The sequence below is a fragment of the Streptopelia decaocto genome (genome assembly GCF_964273445.1).
Source record: "Streptopelia decaocto genome assembly, chromosome: 1".
NCBI lineage: Eukaryota > Metazoa > Chordata > Aves > Columbiformes > Columbidae > Streptopelia > Streptopelia decaocto.
In genome coordinates this window covers 14,473,836-14,495,429 of record NC_138663.1, presented here as the reverse complement: position 1 = coordinate 14,495,429, position 21,594 = coordinate 14,473,836, and the positions used below count along the sequence as shown (strand labels likewise).

Below are 21,594 nucleotides of genomic sequence, written 5' to 3'. Positions count from 1 at the left end.
TGCTTTCATTTTCTGTAAGAGCTTCATAGGGAGGTATTAAATATATTTAGGTGTATATGTGTGTATTTATGAAGGACACACCATAACAGTACACATTTCCTTAAATTGACCTTTCAAAACCACGAATTTTATGTATCCCAAACACATTGTTTTGGCTATCCTCTAGCTGTGAACACAAGATTAAATTCATTCCTTAACATTTTATATCAGACAGGCAAATCCACTGCAAATGAAGTAAAAAGATCAAAACTGAAGGTAAAGTGAGAATAATTTATCCAACTAATATGTACATGTGATTAGTTTTATCTCATAGGCTGCAGGATAATACTGTTATTTTTGGTACGATAGACTTCTGTGGAAATCACTGCCTGCTTTGCTAGGAATGTGATTTTTTTAACCGTCACATAAATATGTTTGTTGATATCTGTAAGTATCTACATGCAATTTTATTTCTCTTTGAGAAAACTGAGTTTTATATAATACATATTCTCTGCTTGAAAAACCTCCCCCACTGCTTCCAAAATGTCAAAGCTGAGCACAGGGATTTAGCCATACAACTTCTATTGAGATTAATTGGATTTGTATGGCTAAATCCGTGCAGTTCTTCTGAAAATATTACAGTCCCTTGTATATAAAATATAACAATATGTTCACAAACACAACATCACAAAGAATATTTGGACAGAACAGTGAAATCAGTTTTCATCTATGTCTGGAGATGAATAACTTTTGGTTTACTATAAATCTAAGGGTTCCTGTTTAAGTATACTGAGTGAATACTAAGCATGTGCTGTGCTTGCCTTAGGGCTTCATTTTTTTTAAATGTGTGAAGCATTTACATAGGAGTCTTCTGTACTTAACTCAGGAGGGGGAAGAGCATTTCTGATTCATTAATCCCTTTCTCTTTTTGTAAGTAACTGGGTCCTTCACATCATGCACTCAAGAGGTGTAAAATATACAAAGAAGTGGGAGGGAGAAGCAAAATGATGCCTGGCTTGCTAGAAGGTATAAATTCAAAATCTATTTCTCTTTGCAAGAAGAAAAATAGTAAGGGGAAAAAGGGCAGCACTAAATTTACTGCATGTGCTTGCATGATATGCAGGTTTGGGATAATTATTTTCTCTCTTGTTCAATAAAGTGAGTTGTTACCATGGTAGCATTCATATTGCACAATTTCTCTGTTATAAAATAAATTAAGAACAGTTTTAGAGACAGGAAAATCTTTATATAAACATTTGTTCTGTTCTTTTTTCTTCTTTCTATTTAACTTTATTTTTAAGTACAAAATTATGTCTTAGAAATGCAGTTCCTGAGATTAGGGTCTTAAAATTATTCTTGAGATGTTGAAGTCTTGGTACACTTCCCAGACAAAATCAATCAAGTTTTAATGACATGTAATGCTTCTGCGGGACCAGATGTGCAAAGATAGTTTTGTAGCTTTAGTTTTGAACAATGGTGTCCTGGTTTCAGCTGGGATAGAGTTAATTTTCTTCCCAGTAGCTGATATAGCGCTGTGTTTTGGATTTAGCATGAGAAGAATGTTGAGGATACACTGATGTTTGGGTTGTTGCCAAGCAATGTTTATACCAAGTCAAGGACTTTTCAGCCAGTGGGCTGGGGGTGCACAAGGAGCTGGGAAGGGGGCACAGCCAGGACAGCTGACCCCAACTGGCCAAAGGGAAACTCCACACCATGGGATGTCATGGTCAGTATATATTTTGGAGGAAGAAGAAGGAAGGGGGTGCATTCGAAGTGATGGTGTTTGTCTTCCCAAGTAGCCATTACGTGTGATGCAGCCCTGCTGTCCTGGAGATGGCAGAACACCTGCCTGCCCAGGGGAAACAGCTGATGAATTCCTTGTTTTGCTTTGTTTGTGTGCGTGGCTTTTGCGTTACCTGTTAAACTGTCTTTATCTCAACCCCTGAGTTTTCTCACTTTTACTCTTCTGATTCTGTCCCCCGTCCCACTGGGAGGGAGGGAGGGAATGAGCAGCCGCGTGGTGCTGAGCTGCCTGGTGGGGTTAAACCATGACAACTGGTTAGGTTGGAGGAGATCTGTGCTGCTACTTTGTACAATGTTACTTCTAGTAGTAAAATTTAATACAGCCCTTAAGAGGGTGCAGGCTGCCAGACACCTCAAGGAAATGGTCTGATGTCCTAATCCAATAAGCAACTCCTGGCGGTAGTCACCTGGCCTGTCTTCTATTTTTAATGTGTCATCTTGAACAAGATACATTGAGAAGTTCTTGCAAAGCAGATCTGAGTCTTCGGTGACAGAGAGGGAAAGGCGTCCAGCATAAATATTTTCAAGCAGAGTATACCCCAGACAGCATTTTGGTCTGTGCTGCTTGAGTTTCTCTTACTGAGGAATAGCAGACTGATAACAACACTGCTTGATCAGTTGATTCTGATACAATTTTTTCAACATTTATTGACTACAATGCAGATTCTGCTGTGGACAGGTTAAAATACAGTTGAGGAATACTTATGTTTCTGCTTACTGAAGAGATTCCAGAAGATAGCCTTGGGAGCTACCTATCCATTATGTACAGCTTACATGAAAGGCCTCCAGGGAGGTGGAAAAGTGTTCAGGACGTAGCACAGTCAATTGGAACGACAAGTAGCTTTTCATCAGACCTTAGCAGTTTATTTGCCAAATCATTACTGCTTCCCCTCTGTTTCTTCAGTTTTGTTTTTCTCTTGCATTTTGTCACTCCAGTAGGCAAATAGCTGTGTTAGTAGGAGGGTGACTGTCTTTCATCCATGAGATCAAAAGGCTTTGTTGATTGCTTGATTCTTTCCTGCTTTTGTGCATATTTCGGTTGATGTCTTGTATGAATTTTTCAGAGTTTAGTGATTGATGTAGTACTTTTGGGGTGATCAAGCCTTTTTATGGTGATTTAATATTAACATTTGAAAAATCAGATTTATAATCACTGAATATTACAGAAAAGTCTTGACAAAATGATTATTCAAAAATTACAATGGCAATCATAACCATCAACTGCAAAAATAAATACGTTATATAGTCACGGAAACCTGAGAAATTATGTTTCTTGATTGCACTGTAGTCCACTGAAACTAAAATAGGACAACTTGTGTAGGTTCTTTTATGCTTTTATCTATTCCTGAATTACCTGGGAATTGCCTTGTGTGGCACATTAGTATTTTAGACTGTGTTGATCCATAAATGATTTGTGATGATGTAGGAACCATGTAGTCAATGTTTAGTAACTCCACAAATTTTAGCTCAATGTATATAGCAAGATGTCTTTAAGAATCTTTGGGGAGGTTGTGTCTTTCAGTGTTTCTGTCCATCTAAATGATTTTATCCTTGAATTCCATAAAGGCAGGAGAAATACTGATTGACTGAGTACTGTTCCTAAGCAATACTTCCCTTTGTAGGTATTTAAATGGAACACATATATAGTCACTGCTCCAAAGAGCAAAACAATCCCAGGGGATTTCTTGAAGTGTAATAGTATTTGATACAAAATTTATCTCTTCCCCCATTCCAACCTGACCATTCCCTTCCTGCTTATCACTTGTGTACAGATACAGGGCAGTTAAATTCAGTGTCCAGCACTGATGACAGATGTGCCAGCACACTGCTTCACTGGTTCTTTGGTTGCCCGGGTTGGCTGCTGACTTTGTTACCCAACACATGCATTTGCCAAACATGTGGCTGCCAGAAACTGGTTTTCTGCAGGTTAGAAAAGCTGAGTGATATGTGGTATAACTGGTAGAATTTCACAGTTGCGTTAAAGGGTGATGGGAACTGCATTAAAAAAAAAAGGTGTTGTGTTCGAAAAAGGGTTTTTTCCTTTCCAATTAATTGCTGACAGATGATGTTTCATGCTGACAGATGATGTTTCATGCTCTTTATATGATAAAACCAAGGATAACTGAATAAAAGGTGGAAAACTGGTAGTTACGACTGCTTTGCAGGATCATCTATGCAAGAGGTATAGAGATATTTATAGATATCTTTTGCAATTGCATCTAACGTATTTAATGGGTCACTGAACTTCAATTGTTAATATTTCATGACTTATCAAATCACGGATGACTGAAAGCTTTACTTGCTGTAGAGTGACTAATACAAATGGATGTTGTAAGTTTATAGCCTCTGTTGTAGTAAACCTAAACTTAAATTATAGTTATAGATTTTTTTAGATAAAATGAAAATTTCTCACTGTAGGTTACAGCCATCAGCTTCGTGCTGTTACATTAGAGTTTCACAGAGTCACAGAACGTTAGGGATGGGAAGGGACCTCAAAAGATCATCCAGTCCGATCCCCCTGCCGGAGCAGGAACACCCAGATGAGGTTACACAGGAATGTGTCCAGGCGGGTTTTGAGTGTCTCCAGAGTTTCATTGGTTTTCAAGCAAATAGAGGGGTGAATTGACTTCCTTGGTGACAGCCTTCATCCTTGTCTTTCTCTTGCTCCTGGCAGGACCAAACTGCCACAGATTTACTGAGTCAGAGCAGAATATTCTCCTTGAGGACAAGTATTTGCTTTGCGGGTACACTCTGGGAGGGAAGGTCCCAGATCTGCCCATTTCCCACTGCTGAGAAGAGCAACTTTACCGAGTCCTTTCTTCGCTCCTGGTATGTGGTGATAGTTGGCCAACCTGGAACCTGAACCTGTGTTCATCCTTGTTCTGCTTAAGGGTACATGTGAACAAAGATACACCAATATAAACTTAAATGTTCTGGCTTTGTAAAGGAAGATTTTGAACGGAAGAGTGACTGTTGCTCTCAGTTGCTGTTGTATGAGCTTTGTAGCCGTTGGCTTGTCCAGGATCCAACATCACATACCAAATCAAATTACTTTCTTATATGAAAGTGCATGCTTTAAATCAGATTCTTTTTTTTATCTCCATTGTATGGCATAAAAGCTAGTTTGACTCAATATGCAGCTCTTGCTGAGAGCTAGGTAGTATTGTTGTTTCTAATTTCTTGGTGTTAATGTGCAACCTTATAATAGAATTCTCCTCTGATGTGTTGATTTGGTGCATTAACGTCACAATTCAACAGTCTTTTTAGCTCCAGTTTGACAATGCAAGAGCAACATGAAATGTCATATTTCAACAAGTCAGATCCATATGTGTGAATGATTTCACACCTAATTACTGAAGTCTCTGAAATGAAGATTACTAGGAGCCAGTTATGTATGGTGGGGAAATTATTTCACTTACAATTTTGTTATAGCATCCTTTGCTGCTCCTTTCAAGAAATGGCATATTGGGCCAGGAGGGATCTTTGTTTTTTTACCAGCATGATGTACTTATGGACTTTAGTGATTGATACAAGTTGTTCCTATTTTTATTTTTGTTACTATGTATTCTGACTGTGGAACCACTAAAATATGCAGAATTTTGTGTAGTCACAATGAATACAGTGTTGATTGCAGACTTCAGGGCACTACTGTGGAAAGTCTGTGAAGAATTGGTTTAGTAATCTTAAGATACAAAATAAATGTATCATCTTTAAATTGTCATTTTCTCAGAGAAGATTCCCACTCCAGCCTACGGTGTATTTTACCATTTGTCCAGCCTTGTGGTTAGAATGTCTGATTTTTGCATCTCAGAAGTATTAGGGTAAAATCTTTTTGGAGTGGTTGTTTTAATTAAAAATTCTTAATATATTGGGGTTTGGTACAAGATTTGGATCAATATTCTTTCAACACTTAATTGTCATAATTATCCAAAAATAGGCTGCATTTAAGATGTGTTGAAAATCTTTGTCTTTCTTGGAGAAAGCAAGGTGATTTAGTCTCAGAAGATACTCCCAAACATCTGATTATGAGAGGTCTCCTTTAATTTCATTATTTCTGCTCATGGCATATACAGAGTACTGTTTTTTGTCATCAGGACGTGTTAGAAATCCTGTTGCTTTAATTATTCTTTCAATACAAAATCATATTTGCAAACAAAACTTCACATAGCAGTAGAAGGCTGGTAACTCTGTGTACACTTACTGAGATAGCACTGCAAATTTTGGGGCCTCCTGTAAGCATATCAAGTCCTATCAATATCACAGATACTTGGTAGTATTTTTAAGGTTACTTTTTTCTGTTATTGATAGAACTTATCTTGCAATGTCTAGAAGTTCTGCCATTGTGGGACAGAAATCTTATAAATGAAGGACCGAAAAAACAGTGAAGATTTTCTAGATTTATGGATTTAAGGTTATACACTTGGTCAGCACACAAAGGTTTGCTGCTGGAAAACAGTCTCGTGTCGCCCATCTCATCTTCTAAGAAGCACTTTGTCTGGCATCCGCTTAATGAAGCTACCTGACTTCAGTAATTAACTATGAATGTCTTCCCCAAGTGTTTCTTTGACCATCTGTTACCATCTTTGGTTGCTCTGATTTTTAAGTATGAAATAGAAAGGCAAGTACTTTTGAGTTATCTGTCTATGATTCGTATCTGTGGTTCTTCTGCTTAGGACTGGCCTTTCCCAGGTTGTTACGGACTAAATTCAATGCATGCACGTCCAACACATCGCAAGTGCATTCAAGCCTTGGTTTTGCCTGGTTTGGAGGTTCAAAATAAACTCCCTCCATGACCAGTTGCAGGAGTCTTAAGAAATTTCTGAAAATATTTCCAAATACATCCTCAGGTGCTGAAAATAATTTGATCCTATCAGAAAATACCACATGAAGCAAATTCCTAGCATGACTTTCAGGGCATTATGGAGTATTTTAATTGATCCTCAAAGTGAGGGAACTGACTTAGAAATGCTGATTTATCCATGCATCAGTCTGTAGAGCTTTTTATAGTTTTTTGTTTCAAATTGATGAGCAGAGTGAGGCAAAGACTGTTGTGAATTGCCTTTTATTTTCCTTTTTCTCCTTAAGCAAATTGAATAATGCTAAGTAAATGTGCTAAGAGAAAAAAGGGGCTTTTTCCTAATTTGTATATTGAATAAAAATAATGAAGAGAAAGGAAATTCATTAATACTTTGAATTACTCCTTTAATAATAGTTCTAAAATGAATAAATTATTGGACTGCTTTTAAAAAGCGATGTTACTGTAACAGTGAGTGGGCTGGGCTAATCTGTGCAAATGCTTTTGAGATACCAAGAAGTTTTCCAGAAGATGGTGGGGGAAGCTGGATTTTCATCATATATATATATATTCTTAAGACAGAAGATTATTAAGGGAATACAGTAATTAATAGTGACAGAGCCCTTGCAGACACCCAAGGGTGAAGGGGGAACACAAAGTGGTAGGACATATAGGATGTAGAAGATGCAGATATATACCTTACCTTTGGTGGATCCATTATAACAGCCACATTAAGTGAGACCTAACGTGAGTTTACCCACTGTTTTACTTATAAGACAGTAAAACTGACCACTTCTGATTAATATCAGACATGCAGGAAAAATGTAAGATGGGCAAGCAGAGGACGACTTTGGTATATGTTACAGCTTCTTATTACCTGTGGCTTAAAAGCTTGCCACGGAGTTGATGTTCTTTGTGTTCATCAGCCTGTGGTTGTATTTCCTTCTGTGAATGTGTCCAGTTGCTTTCTTAAATCCATAAAACCCTTTTACCACCTCGCTGAATTTTCGGTTGTAAAGTATGTCACAGATTAACTACAAATTAAGATGAAGAAATACCTCATTCTGAGTTTTGTTTTTGCCTTTAAGCAGCCTTTTTAGTGTCCTGAGATGTTTCTTGGGTCTTGTTTCAGTGTCACCACTTTAAAAAACTATCATGGTGTTTGTTGTTGTTGTTTTTAAATAAGAGTTTTTGGGAAGAGAAGATGTGAGGAATAGAGGTAATGAGAAAGCACAGAGATGGAAGGATGCTGCTCTGATGAGTCAAGGTTTGCAGCGAGTCAGAGTCACTGAACAAAAAAAACAACAAGGAGACAGACTGCTAATTGAAACGAGCTGATTCTAAAAGATGAATATGAATTCTAGGGCAAGGTGAGGAAGTGTCTTCTCAAAAGAATAAATACCTTTGCTTCACCTGAGATTGAAGAGAAAAGCCACAAGGAAGCAAATCACAGGAGAACGTGCTAGAAATACAGCGGCTTCTAGTAGCAGGAAGTGTTCCTTGGTCTGAAAGACAGGAGAGGTGGGATGGTGCACAAAGGGAGGAGGGGAAAAGGAAAAAAGCAAAAGACGCACATTTATCCCTTGAACAAGTCTATGAAATTGGCAAGACTCTTAATCTAATATTATTTCATGTAAATGGGACACAAAAAGTAAGGCTGAGTGGAATAAGAAGTGGTGAACACTGATTATACAGTGAGGATAACACCGTATGAGAATGACTCTTGTGACTTGCATAGTAGAAACCAGAAGAATTTTGTAGTGTAAAATTCAAGGCTGTACGCCGTGAGCTTAGCAAACTGTTTTGCTATGAAGACATTCAAGATGTATCTTGAAGGTGGTGAGTATGATACAAACCGAGTGGGTTTAACAGCGTGAAATTTCAAGGTCATGTACTTGAGGGTAAATAAACATTTCTTCTAAAAACAGAAGGATCAAGGAAGAGGAGGAAGTTTTGCCTGTCTAAATAAATGACTGAGCCACCAATATGATGAAGCCTTGAAAAAGCAAAAGGGCTCACTTGTTTAAATCTGTAAATCGCATAGATTTGCCTCAAGTGAAGTTGGAGGAAACAGTGAAGACAGAGTAGCAGGGTAACAAATACAAAAAGGTTTCATTAGGATATAGGAGTGTATTCAAATAAATAGGTCTTGAATAAAACTACTTCAGAAACTGAAGCAAGTTTTCCTGTCTGTGTATCAGTAAGATTCTGGAAAAGTCTATGAGAGCTGTCGTGTTAGAGGGAAAAAACTTACTGTTTTTGTGATAAATCGAGTACATTCATGAAAAAGATGATATGACATGATGGCTTCAGTGACGTGGACTGATCTCCATCCAGTAAATTCTTTATTGTACTCAAGGCTTGAAAGTAGGGACGTTGCATGATAATTCTTAAGGGGAAATGTGATGCAAATCTCCTTCCCTGCCAGGCTGTCAAGAGTGCTTCCTGGTAACAGATAAACATCCCCAACATCGTGATAGAACAAACATCTTTAAATCCTTAAATGGGTATAAAAATAAAAGAAAGATTTGTTAGCCTAAGCAACATTGTTTTTTAAAGGATAAATGGTTGCAGTAATAGTCAGTTGATTTCCTTTCCCACTTACCCCCTCCCCTCCCCACTTCATAGTAATTAAACATTTAGTGAATGTAACACTCGCACATCTGGAATTTGTCAACACATTTATGTCTTGAAAGTTTGTTCAAGTTAGTAATTAGTGTTAAATTCTGTTTGACCCAATCTGATGAAGTCTTCTGGTAAAGTGTTGTCAACCCGTTGATGACATATGCAGAAATTACTTAAAAATTGAGAAGTGTGGTATAGACTACTACAGATGGGGAAATAATGTGCAAGCTCCTGGAGAGTCGATACAAAATTATGAAGTAATATTTATGTGAGAGAAATACAGAAAATAACTTATGCAGGACAAAGACAGATGTGAAACACAAACACAAATTCATAGAAGAAAAAGGCTTGCAAGCAGACTGGGACCCTGTGTTCGCTGTGCAATGTAGAATTCTATACAGCCACCTATGTGCGTGTTACCAAACTAACAGCCTAGAGTGCTGTCTATGTCAAAAACAGTTTGATGTTAAGATAGTTTAAAGAAGAGTTTGATTAATTTAAGCTGAGAATAAGATAAAATACATAGCTGAAGCATATAGTAATGCTCTAATTGCAGACATGAAGATTGTAAACAATGTGCAGGGGTTTGGAATAAGACAAGAGTGGTGTGATATAGTTAGCAATATTGAAGCACTACTAGCAGGTGGAAAAATTGACCAAATACTAACAGAAAGATTCCAGAAAGGGAGGCACTGAAATGATTTCCCACATTTGAGCATTTAAGATCTGATAAAATGGTAGGTCATATCACTAAGTGCAGCCTCTTCTGTTAGATATTTTTCCATGCACTAAAAGTCTTGCACAAAACATAATTCAGAATCAAAATCTGATTGTTAAAATCTAAGTATTCAGAAAAGTGCTGACTTATTTTTATTAATTTTTATAAAAACAGTTTTGAGCAATTACTGGCTTAAATATATATAACTGTAATGTTCTATTGTTACCTTTCTTTATGAGCTTTTCTAACAAGGCTGACATACTGAGCATACTCTGACTATAATTTTGATTGAAATCCTTATGAGCAGGTTTGGGGTGGTTTTTTTACGCTCACATAATTTGTACTAGGGTCATTGAATTTAACTCCAGGAGACTATTTCGGCAGTCATTTTGACCGAAATGCGTTTTCTAAATAGCATCTGGTTTTCAAACTGTCTTGTTGCGTAGCAGTGGCTGTAGCACATGTGTGAACGTCACTCCTGGCAGTGGCGGCTTCAGACAAGTGCAGGGAGCTGCATGTTTGCTTGGCGAGCCGAGTGACGATGGTGCTGCAAAGCGTTAGGGTGCCTATAAAATTTAATATAACTGGGAGGATAACTGCTGTCAGATGGTACTGAAATAACGAATGTTCTTAATTTCTTCATAGGTTTGAGGTTGAGAATCATGAAACAGATGAAAGCTGTGGTTGAAATGAAGTCAGACTGAAGAGTTACAATTAACATTGCATCTTGGGCTAGATAATTGAAGATTATAGAATGTGGAGGTGAAAATACCTCACAGATCATCTAGTATGTCTCTGACAGTCTGAGATTGTTCCTGCTAGTGTCTTTCATGAGTATTTGCCTAGTCCAGTTTAAAATGTACCACTCCATGAGATTTGAGTCACATCTCTGAGGAAACAGCTTTTTTTTTCCCCCTACTAGTCAGCGTCATTTTCTCTGTTTAGATTTATCCTATGGGTTTGAGATGTGCCGCACACTTTGCCCACACTCTTCCCTGTGATAATCAGTCACTGCTTGCCCCAACTAACCATGTGTTTCCCTGTGTCTCGGGTCTGAATTCTGCTCATGTTTTGCACCTCTGCGAATGTTTTCTGGCTCCTGTGGTGTCCTGGGGAGAGCCTGGCCTTTCTCAGCAGACAGCCCTCACTTCTGGAATCCTCCTCGCTTCCACGCAGCCTCGTGCTGACAAAGCCGGTCTTTGTGTCTGCTCGGGGAATGATGCAAGGCCCAGCTGTTAGCTCAGACCGATAGGAAAAAAGGGGCCTTTAAGGATGGCTTGTGGGTTGCTTTGTTTTTTTCCAGAGGTTCAATGTCCATAGTTGCCCAGTGAATCTCCAGAAGCAATCTGAGCGGTCGTTTCCCACTGGCAGCAGCTCTCAGCTGTGCTTTAATGGTTGTTCTCACCTTGCATCCAAGCTTTCAGCAGCAGGTTTCTCACACAAATGTATTTCAAAGAAAGCTCAGTCTTGGCTTACTTTTAAATCCATCAGTAACACCTATTTCTTCGTATCTTTCAGACCAGTAACTTTTCTTCCGATTTTCTTGTTATTCCTGTAGAAAACTCCATTTATTAACTTTCACTGGCATTAAATCATTACAAGATCTAACTTTAATTTTAGTAATAGCTTTAGAATATTTCTTCCAACTGTAATTTCAGTTATTACAAAGACGCTTAATAAATATTCTTTCTTATGTCACCCACACAGTTTTTCTGGCTTGTTTCTAGCCTCTTCTTGCCAGATGTTTTTTTCCCAAGCTTTTGTGATAATGAAATGAAGCTGGGTTGTGGGTTTTTTGTGAAGAAGTGTGATTAGTTTGACATTGCGTTAATATTCTTCCTAACTGTGTTTCAAACTTTTGATGTATCTTCATTTAAGATCAGATTGCCTTCAAAGTTTTACGACACCTGAACTTTTGAAGTAATAACATTTTTTTCAGTGTGTAAACCATAGGCAGCACTTAAGAGTTAACAGAATGTGAAAACTGGTAGCTTTAAATTTTGCTACACCGTATTAAAGCCAGTTAATTCCACTGTATCCTGCTTTACCGAGTGTGTGCCTGAAGTAGGCACAGAAAGAGACTGTTTATATGAATGCAATTTAATGCAAAATAGCTCCAAAAGCAGATTTTCCATAGCCTTTTCTTCCTTCCTCTGCTTCCTTCCTTCTGCTTCTTCCTTTCTCTTCTTCCTTCTCGCCCCAGCTACCTGTTAGATGTTCAGTGCTCAGACCTCTTGTGTCAGGAGGGAACCAACCTTCTGTGTCCTAGAAGACTTCTTATCCATTTGGTGAAGACAATGATCTGATTTTTATGAACCAGGTCTAGAAATTTAGGTTCAGGGCAAAATGTTTGAGGAACTTAATAATACCGTAGCTACCAAAATTGAATCTTTTCTTCTGACAAAGCAGTTTATTGTAAAAAATACATGTGTTGCCTAATTCTGTGGCTGACTTATCTGTGAGAGAATCCTGGTATATTGCATAGAGAAAAAAAATATGAAGAAGCCATTGCTTTGGGGTGACAGAACTCTTGCTGGTTTTGTTTTTCCGTGAACCTGTTGAGAGAGCTGTGCAAGCAGAGCTGGGGTTTTTGGATTTGTCCTTTGGAGATCTCTGCCTTTCTCCACGTACAGGCCAGGCAGCTGTAACTGGGGTTTGAATTCTGCTCCAAAGACTCACAAGTTAGATTTCAGCTTCTAACATCTGGCTGTCTGTAGGGGAGCTGGTCCCTATTTACTCCCTTTAAATGCATGTTCTTTCTCTTTGTCTCTACTGAGCCTCTTCGGAGATAAAACTGTTTCTTACCTGTATGAGTTGAAAATGACAGTTCTGTCTACTTCTGTCTTTTTAAGCTATCTCAGGATGAGGACTCACTGTTGCAGCACTCACTTCCCTGTCGTGACATTGTTATTAAGCTAAATAAAGAGAGGATTTGTGAAAGAAATGAGTAAAGGGTTGTAGTTTGCCAAGTAAGTTTGTGTTACTGTGATGATCAATAGCTTCATTTGTCTTGTGATATTGTATATTGGGTCTTTAGAGTTAATGTCTTGGGTCACAAACATTAATGAAACTTGGTATGTAGTCTGATGCTATTTCAGATTTATTGACTCAGCCTTTAGAAAGGAGTTTTACGTTGCCGGCCTTACGTTACACACATCTCATTTGGTGCTAGCCAGAAGAGAAAATGGTTACAATTTGTTGTTAAAGTATTGCTGGAGCATTTGTAATTCAGCAGAAAGGTCACTTTTACATCACATGTAAAAATGAAATGGGTGCCACTCCAACATGTGTAGGCTGTTGCGGTGCTCATCGGGAGCTTCTAGGAGCCTCCTGCCGTCCCCTCACCAGTAATGGTGCACTGGAGTGTAACACAGCAGTTCTTACAGCGGATTACTCCATAATGCTTCTTTAGTGACTGACTAAAAAACTATGTTGGATGAAGAATGTAGAAAAATGTGCTCTCAAACTCATGAGTTCTTTAAGGAGATAAACACAAAACAGGTTTGAGGTTGATCCCAATTCAGTGATTCGTGAACTGGATTTAAAGCCATTCACCATATACTGAATTCAATTTTCTTAAATGCTGTAGATGCTAACAATTTGTAAATTGTGCTACTCTTAAATGTAATTTATAGACCTGAATTAAGTAAGTGGAATTTGTCTTTGTGAATAGGGGTAGGCCATAACCAAACTCCAAAGACTTTGCAGAATGATGACATCCAAGCAATTTTTGTCTAATGCCATATAAAAGAAAGTTGAGCAAGCACAGGCTGTTATAAAAATGGCCTTGTTCTTGGTGACCATAATTTTTTCTATTCTTCACAGTTAGGTGTAATTTTTTTATGTATCATGTCCACTTAAGGGAAAACTTTAATAATTATTCCTACCTCCTGCAAGCACTGTCACAAATCTGAAGACCGAGTTCACTTTCAGCGGAAGAATGGGGTTATTACTGAGTTAGGGTTTGGGTTTTTTTTTTGATTGATACTGATAAGAGCTTGCTGCTGCTTTTTATAGCAGTGTGCTTCCTTGAAGGTTTGAACTGACACTCTCTTCCCAGATATATTTATTCTTCAGAAGCTCCTTGCTTTGCTATTATCATTACACAGAGGTAGGTCATGGTTGGCTGTGTTTTTTTGAAAAGTGGAGCTGTGGTCAGGTACCAGTTCTTCATAGAATGTAACCTTGTCGCCTTGAGTTGTCAGTAGCATCTATAGCGAGACTGGAGAATTTTTTTCTTTTGTGCTTTTACCTCTTTCTTTCCCCCGGGAGCTGGGGGGAGACAGGGAGACAGTGGAATCACCACAGCGTTCTTCTGAGACGGAACAGGCTGGTTGCACTCAGTGGTGACATCCCACAACTGCACCTTAGTGATAGCACAGTCATCGTTTGGAGGAACGAAGATGACTAAAAATATGCTGGTACATTACCGTTTTAGTAAAATAATCAATCACTCTGTATGTGTGTTTGTAGACAAATTTCTCTCCTTTCAGGCCATGCTCTTTTTAAGCACACAATCTTCCAGCCTTTCCTTTCCAACCTTCAAATTATTTTTTGTCTGGAATAGAGTGATACATCCATCTGTTCATCTGTGGTGTGAGCTGGCATGGGAGTATCCAACTTTGAGTGTGGAAGTTTAAGAGGAGGTCTTTGGGTATAAAGGGAAGAGAATCAAAGTCTCTCCTGGTTGTCAGGCAGAGATTTGGAAAATGTTCGTCTCATGGCTGTTATTCCTTTTCCCTGCATTGCCTTGCTCTCTCTGAGCAGAACCCCAGGATAACGCTTGATAGGAAGGATGAAGGGTTTAGCCTGTGTCTCTCACTGCCTGTGCTGAAAATGTAATGACGAAAATGTATATACGTTCCTGGGTTTGCCAGCTGCAGAGCTATGTGAAAGTCAATGAGCAAGTATGAGTGACTTTCCAGAGAAATATGGGAATTATGCCAAACAGGGGAAAAAAATGGCCACTGCTGTTCACGTTAGCAAAAATGACTAACATTACTAATGTGTCTTGCTTGTAGATCACCTCTCTTGTGACTCTCCAGCTGTTATCTGTGGTTGGCCATAATGACCAGCTTGATGGACCACGATATAAATGTACCGTATCTCTGGACTTCATCAGAGCTATTGCCCGGTGAGCCTATTAGTGATCGTTTACTGTTCTATGTGCTGACTTGAAAGAGACTTCAAATGCAGTATTTGCTCAGTCTATAGCTCTCTGCAGACCAGAATAGAAATCTATGGGTGTTTTCTAAGAATGAATGAATGAGTCTTATTTATGAGAAGTGTTGAACTTGAAGTATAGTCCAATCCTGTTTTGAAAAAACTTTGTTACAGTGGCAGTATGTGTTACAGTAACATACTGTCTTTGTGCTTATTAAAGGTCATAAATACTGCTCTAAAATGTCAATCCATTTCATTACCAAAAGGCAGATTATTGTATTTGAATCTGAAATGATATTTAGTTCTTACCAGTGTTTGTTGTACCTATGATATAAAAAATACATAGGTTATAAGAATTTTTCCACATTGTCTATCTTGTATGATCTGTAGTTGATGCAAACTAATTCAATAAATTAATGTAGGTACCTCAGTGTTCTGTTCATTCAGAGCCTTCAGTTTTGGAATATGAGAACAGTTCCAGGTCCATCAGGAGAGATGATGAGTTACAGACACAAATGCATGCAATGCATAGGCAACAATCAAGCCTTTGCCTCATTTTATGAAATGCCAAGAGCATTACCTCGCACCTGTTGCTGCAGCCAGCTTGTTAGCAGGTCTTGCTTAAAGTGTCTCTAGCCAGAACAGAGCCAGGAAATGACATGTGGTGAAAAGGAGAAGTGTTCTCAAGGCCAACTCTCCTCTGTAATGTGGGACTTCAGAGGAACTTGTGGTGTAGGCTATATTCCATAACAGTGCACATGTTGCTCTCCTGAGCTACTAAATGTCCAATAGCCTTGTCAGTAAACCCCACAGCCACACTAATTCCAATTTGCAGTTGGACAGGCCACAGAATGAAACTTATCTGGTTCAGGCCTGGCTGGTCCACACTGCCAGGATCTCGACGGCTTCACTGTGTCAGTTTACTATTCCCAGCAATGAAGTCACTGGTGAATGATGCCCTGGAGAAGCTCCCACTGGTAACAAGTGCAGCAAACCATCTGCTCAGCAGCATGGATCGGTGTGTGTACAGACGTCCCCAAGTTCTTGTCTCTGCTCTGACTCCTGCAGTGAATACGGAGACCAGTTTATAGGCTCAATACTGGTTATGAGGGTCCTTGAGTTAAGATGCTTGAAGTGACGATCCTCTCCTTGCAATCTCATCGTCCTTAGAAGCTTTATTGACTCCATTAATGTTGCCAGAAGGTAGAGATGGCCAGAAAACGGTCCCAAAACTTCTGCTGTGTAGCTCATGCTTACCAGAGAAAGGAGTTGTCAGAGATGCTATCACTGCAAACCTCAGTGCATGGTATTGTGCTTTGGCTTGCTTTCCTTTAGGTCAGGGATGTGTATATATAAATATATGTATATGTACATGTATATGTACATGTATATGTATATGTACACACACTCACATATCTATATCTATATCTATATCTATATCTATATCTATATCTATATCTATATCTATATCTATATCTATATCTATATCTATATCTATATCTATATCTATATCTATATCTATATCTATATCTCTATAATCTGGCTGACTTTTCCTACATGTTATGAGGAAGAAAGCAATTCTTTCCCTTGCAAATAGTTTGGAAGTGTTTATATGCTGCATAGATATGGCCATTTAAATGACCTGACAGATTTTTAAGTTGACCAGTTCTACTTTTCTCCTAGTCTCCCTTTTTTTTCTTTCTTTGCTTTGCTCCCTTGTTAACGTTTCTTTTATTAAGCATCTTTTCCAATCCACAGTCTTTGTCAAATCTTTAAGAATGATGATCCATAAAGATACAAGATTTCTTGAACCCATGATAAATGGGCTTTCCCCTTGCCTTGATGGGGTGAGCTATAGGGAAAGACATGATCTTCTTTGCTTTAAGAAATCTCATTTTCTAGCTGTGCTATAGTCTTGCAGCTGCCTGTAGTTTTTAGCCACTCATGGGGGATTTTATATGTATTGTAGAGAGAGAACTACTTTGCCATTTCAACCAAAGCACACATCAAGTAACCAGCCCAGCTCCGATTATTTTTAATCTGTTACTGCAATAGTAATAAAATAAGTTTGTTAGTCACTAAAATCTCCAGATACCTCAACCTTGTTACTGTCTCAGTCTTGATACTGAGCATAATTCCTAATGGAAGGCTGAAGAGAGTGCAAAAAGCAAGGCAGAAAATGATGCTCTCCTCCCCCCCTCCTCACCCTTATTCAAGCTGTGAACATTGTAATTACATTTTCCTGTATTTTTTAAGGAAAAGTGACATTTGCATTAAAAGAAAAAAAAAGCCACCTGTTTTTTAAAAAGAGTAGAAAACTTAATGTCTCTTTTTGGTGGCTTTTGGTATGATAACCGCTGGCTGAGCACAGTTTCTTTTTGGTATCACAGAACCTCATGTCTGGCTCTGTTCTGTTGCACATGTCTGGTTTTTGCAGAGATATTTCCATGCTTTTTACCAGGTAGTATTGACATGTTTGGCTGAAGGAATGGTCAGACATCTCTCTGTTAGAAATTTTTTGTTTCTGTTTAAGGAATTTCAGACTGAAGTTCAGAAATTTTCTGTGGCTGAAGTAGGGATCTCTTAATGTTTGTTGAATGGAATGGAGCTTTTCATAGAGTCTTTAATGAACCCAGTTTTTATGACAGGACAGTTGTGTTTCGTTTAGTTGTGTGTGATTTTGTTTCTGTGCAAAGCCTTGTAACTAAAGCACTTTCTCAAGTGACACAACGGCATGTGAGTCTAACAGTGGGAGTTAATTTCTGTAATTTTGTCACTGGATTATTAAGTAGATTCAGACACATTTCTCATTATGTATCCTGGGGATTTCTGAACAACTTCTCTGCCCAGTATGATGTTTTATAGAAACTTTTTGAAAAGTGGGTTACAGAATGATTCATGAACAGAGAATATTAAATGATTGTAGTCTAACAAATAAGATGTTCAGCCAGTTAATCTCACTTAGCATTGTCAGCAGTTATTTTTGCATCATTGAATACTTAAAAAAAAAACTTTTAATTTTATACTTGTCATTATATGCAGTAATTTGCGTTATTTATTCAAACAGTAAACCTCAAAGTCTGAGTGTTAGATTGTGTAGCAGAATGAGTTTAGAGACAAAAAAAAGTAATTATATGTTTTATTCTACTGCTGTTTCCTTCTGCCTGCCATTAAAGTACAAAAGTATACATTAAAATCTTCTATCCTATTGAGTGGCATTCTTGGATTTTTCAAATTTAGCTATGAACGTGGGTCAACTAGTGTCAAGACTGAAAGAATACAGACTGCAAATGAGTACAGATGAAGGAGTTACATAGTACATGTTAAAACAGGTGGTTTGGAAGATGAACAAAGCATTCAATAGCATAAAAGATTGCTGCCTTGCATCACCAACTAGAGTATCGTGTTTACCATATGAAAATATAATCTTATTAACTTTGATATATTTTTACTGCTTAATGATAGAAATAAGAATGTTCCGTTTTTTACTAGAAAGCTGCTTTATTTCTTTTCTTTAGAATCTTACAAAGTTGAAATAATCAGACGACAGGTAATGTAAATAGCACTAGAAGTTAAAAATTCATTCTTTGATTGCATTTCTTTTGGGGATACTTCTTGATTTTGCTTGTGCAGAATGTCCCATGTGCGCTGTCTCCAAACAGGTTAAAGTCTTAGCACTGTTAAGATGATTGCTCTAATATACTGTGTTTTTGTTTATAGGACCGTGAACTTCGACATAATAAAGTACTTGTACGATTTCTTGTGAAAACAAGCTTCACAGCCATATGGACACTGTGACAATGACTAAGGCAAGCTGTGTTCATCTCTCTACTTAGCTGGCCAGAAAGAAGAGTATTTTGGCTCTTTTAGATTTGTCCAAACAGGTGCTGGCCCAGCATGGAACCTGATGAAAATACTCTGATTGGTCTGGGTGGATCTGAGCAGAGGACTATTTACCAGGGACCCTGGAGTATTTGGAAGCAATGTGTTAATTATAAACAGCAGGGTTTGAGCACAATCTGTTCTACTCTTAATGATGTTATCTTAACACTGAAATTGCCTGAAACCCATTTACTTAGGACTGCATTTTGCTCTATGAACTCTCCCCAGTGCTTTGAACGTGGCAGCAGCCCTTGTTTGTATGCCCAGTCTTTTCACTTCCTCTCCACAGGAATCTTTGCAATCGCTTGCCAAAGCAGCTTTTCCTGAGGCCACCATTTTAGGAGAGTGGAGTAGCAAAATATAATAAACAGAAGAACATATTTAAAATCACGCTGGTATAAATCCTTTCTCTTCAGTCATATGTAGACAGACTGTTACACTGTTATATGGAGATCACAATGATGGGAAACTCCCAGTTAATCACCATACTGTCTTTTTTTCAGACCATTCATAAATGTTGACTATGAATCTATTTTTACAAAGCTCTATTTTAAAAAAATCATTAATTCTTAAAGTTCTATCCCGATGTCAAATTTGAAAGCTTTCATTTTTGTTTAAACATTTTATAATCCTTTTACACTCATCCAGTAACATTAAGTGCTAATTATAATGACGTTTGGAATGAATGTACTTTAGGATACACACTGTGTAATGGCTTTTGTAACAGTGTCTGTCCTGTAGAGAAGAACGGCACAGCTGCCTTTCCATCAGAAAGGGAGAAATTCAACAGGTGACAGAGTATTCCTGCAGCTGTTCCCCAAAAGAGGTGGAATGGTGAATAAACTGTATGGTGTTACAACATAAAACTTTAACTTTGGAAATACATGGTGAAATACACTGTAATTACACTTGGCTCCAGTTTACAAGTGGTGGATTCCCGACTGCCGCTGCCTTTATGGGGTATTAAAATCCCCTGGTCCAGTTTGGGATTAATGTCTCCATGAATCTGAAGATTTCTGTCACTCTCTTGAAAACTCCAGGTCCCACAGATGTTTTACCCCTGGATGCTGGCCACTGACTGTTTGACGATACAAGACCATGTTGTGTCCTATGTTGATAGTTAGGTTTTTTTCCAAGAAAAAAAACATAATTTTCCCCCCTTCCCCCCCCCATGCTCTGATATTGGAGATGGTCAAATACCCTGAACATGTGTAGCCTTTTCTTTTTTTCTCCCAAGTGTGGGTGTGTAGCCAGGCTTCTGGATTCAGACCCAAATGAACAAGTTCCAGGTGAATCTAAGTGACAAAAGCATCTTTCTGGCCAAGCTGTCGCTTCCCCTCTCACGAGAGTATGAAAGGGCAACAATGACTCATCTCCGTGATCCCTCTTCCTTCCTACCGCTGAGCTGAGTCAAACCCGGCACCTGTCCATGAGGTGGCAACATTTGTCACACTTGCTGAAGTGCTTGGATGCAGATACATCACCTGTTTCAAAATGCTTACTGCCACTTTTGTTTTTACTAATAAAAATGTACATAATGTAAAATTTGGCCTAAACTTTATGTTGTCTTCTGCTTTTGGAGCTAGTGCTGGGCTGACCTTAGCTCTTCTGGATCTCCTGTATGACTATTAGGGCTGAAAGTTGGAGAAGAAAGGTTTGGCATGTTCATCTGTAAACCAGTCCACGTGAAGCAACTGCAGTACATCATAGGTTTTTGTGACATCTGATCTGGATTAGAATTTGATATATGAAACGTGATGGGACTAATACTAATTTAATTAAGTGCTACAACTCTTGAGTCACAACATTTCAAAAACTCCTCCCTAGCTAACCTTGTTTACAGCTTTCAGCAAAGTGGGGCAGGACAGGGCCAGCTTGTGAAGCTCCTGCTTAGCAATAGTATGGCTGAAAACCTCAGCACCTACCAAGCAGAAGCTCTTCATTAGGAAATTTACTACCAATGAATAATATCGCACTTCCCACTTCATGAAAATATCACAAATACTTGAAAATAGTTCTAGATATATATATTAAGAGAATACAAGGAGAGCATAGAAGACAGCTTTACAAGTAGCCCTACACAATTATATGGATGCACAATGAATTTGGTCATGGAGACATTTTCAGGCAACATTTACATCTGATTTCCTGTGGTAAGAAAATTATTGTTTTTTAAAACTTGACTTAGTACACAGCCATTTCAGGAATATTTCTAATGCTGCTTATGATGGGGGTTGATGAGATATGAGATGCAGATTCAGAGGTTTTCAGTAAGCCCATCACACCCATACAGTGGACCAGACCCTCAAAACTGCCCGGCTGCAAATTTGGAGCACAAAGCATGGAAGACACGAAATAAGGGTCTTAGAAAATAAGCTCTGCCAAAACTTAGTGCTGCTGGTATTTTTTTCAATGAAATTTCTTCCAGACTAGCCTGGTGATCATGTCCATTGTAAATCCAAATTTTTGTGGAACGTAGTTAATTTGACTGAAATGAGATGAGCTGGAGAAGGAGTAGTTACTGAGAATCCATTAGACTGAACCACTGTCCTTACATCGGATGCACTTTTGTGACCTTTGTGAAATACTCCTATCAGTGATGTAAAATGTAAAGCTGAATCAGCAGAGT

At 38.3% G+C, this 21,594-nt stretch overlaps 1 protein-coding gene across 3 annotated transcripts in view; it reads left to right on the top strand.

Moving 5' to 3' along the window:
• Window positions 1-21,182, top strand: part of ORC5 (origin recognition complex subunit 5) — a 73,874-nt gene extending 52,692 nt beyond the window's left edge. For all 3 annotated transcript variants that reach the window (XM_082069853.1, XM_082069852.1, XM_082069854.1), the window contains 2 exons: window positions 14,942-15,054; window positions 18,804-21,182. In XM_082069853.1, coding sequence (XP_081925979.1) covers window positions 14,942-15,054; window positions 18,804-18,849 — 159 coding nt within the window. In that variant the 3' untranslated portion in view covers window positions 18,850-21,182. The remainder of the gene's footprint in view (window positions 1-14,941; window positions 15,055-18,803) is intronic.
• Window positions 21,183-21,594: the final 412 nt, after the last annotated feature.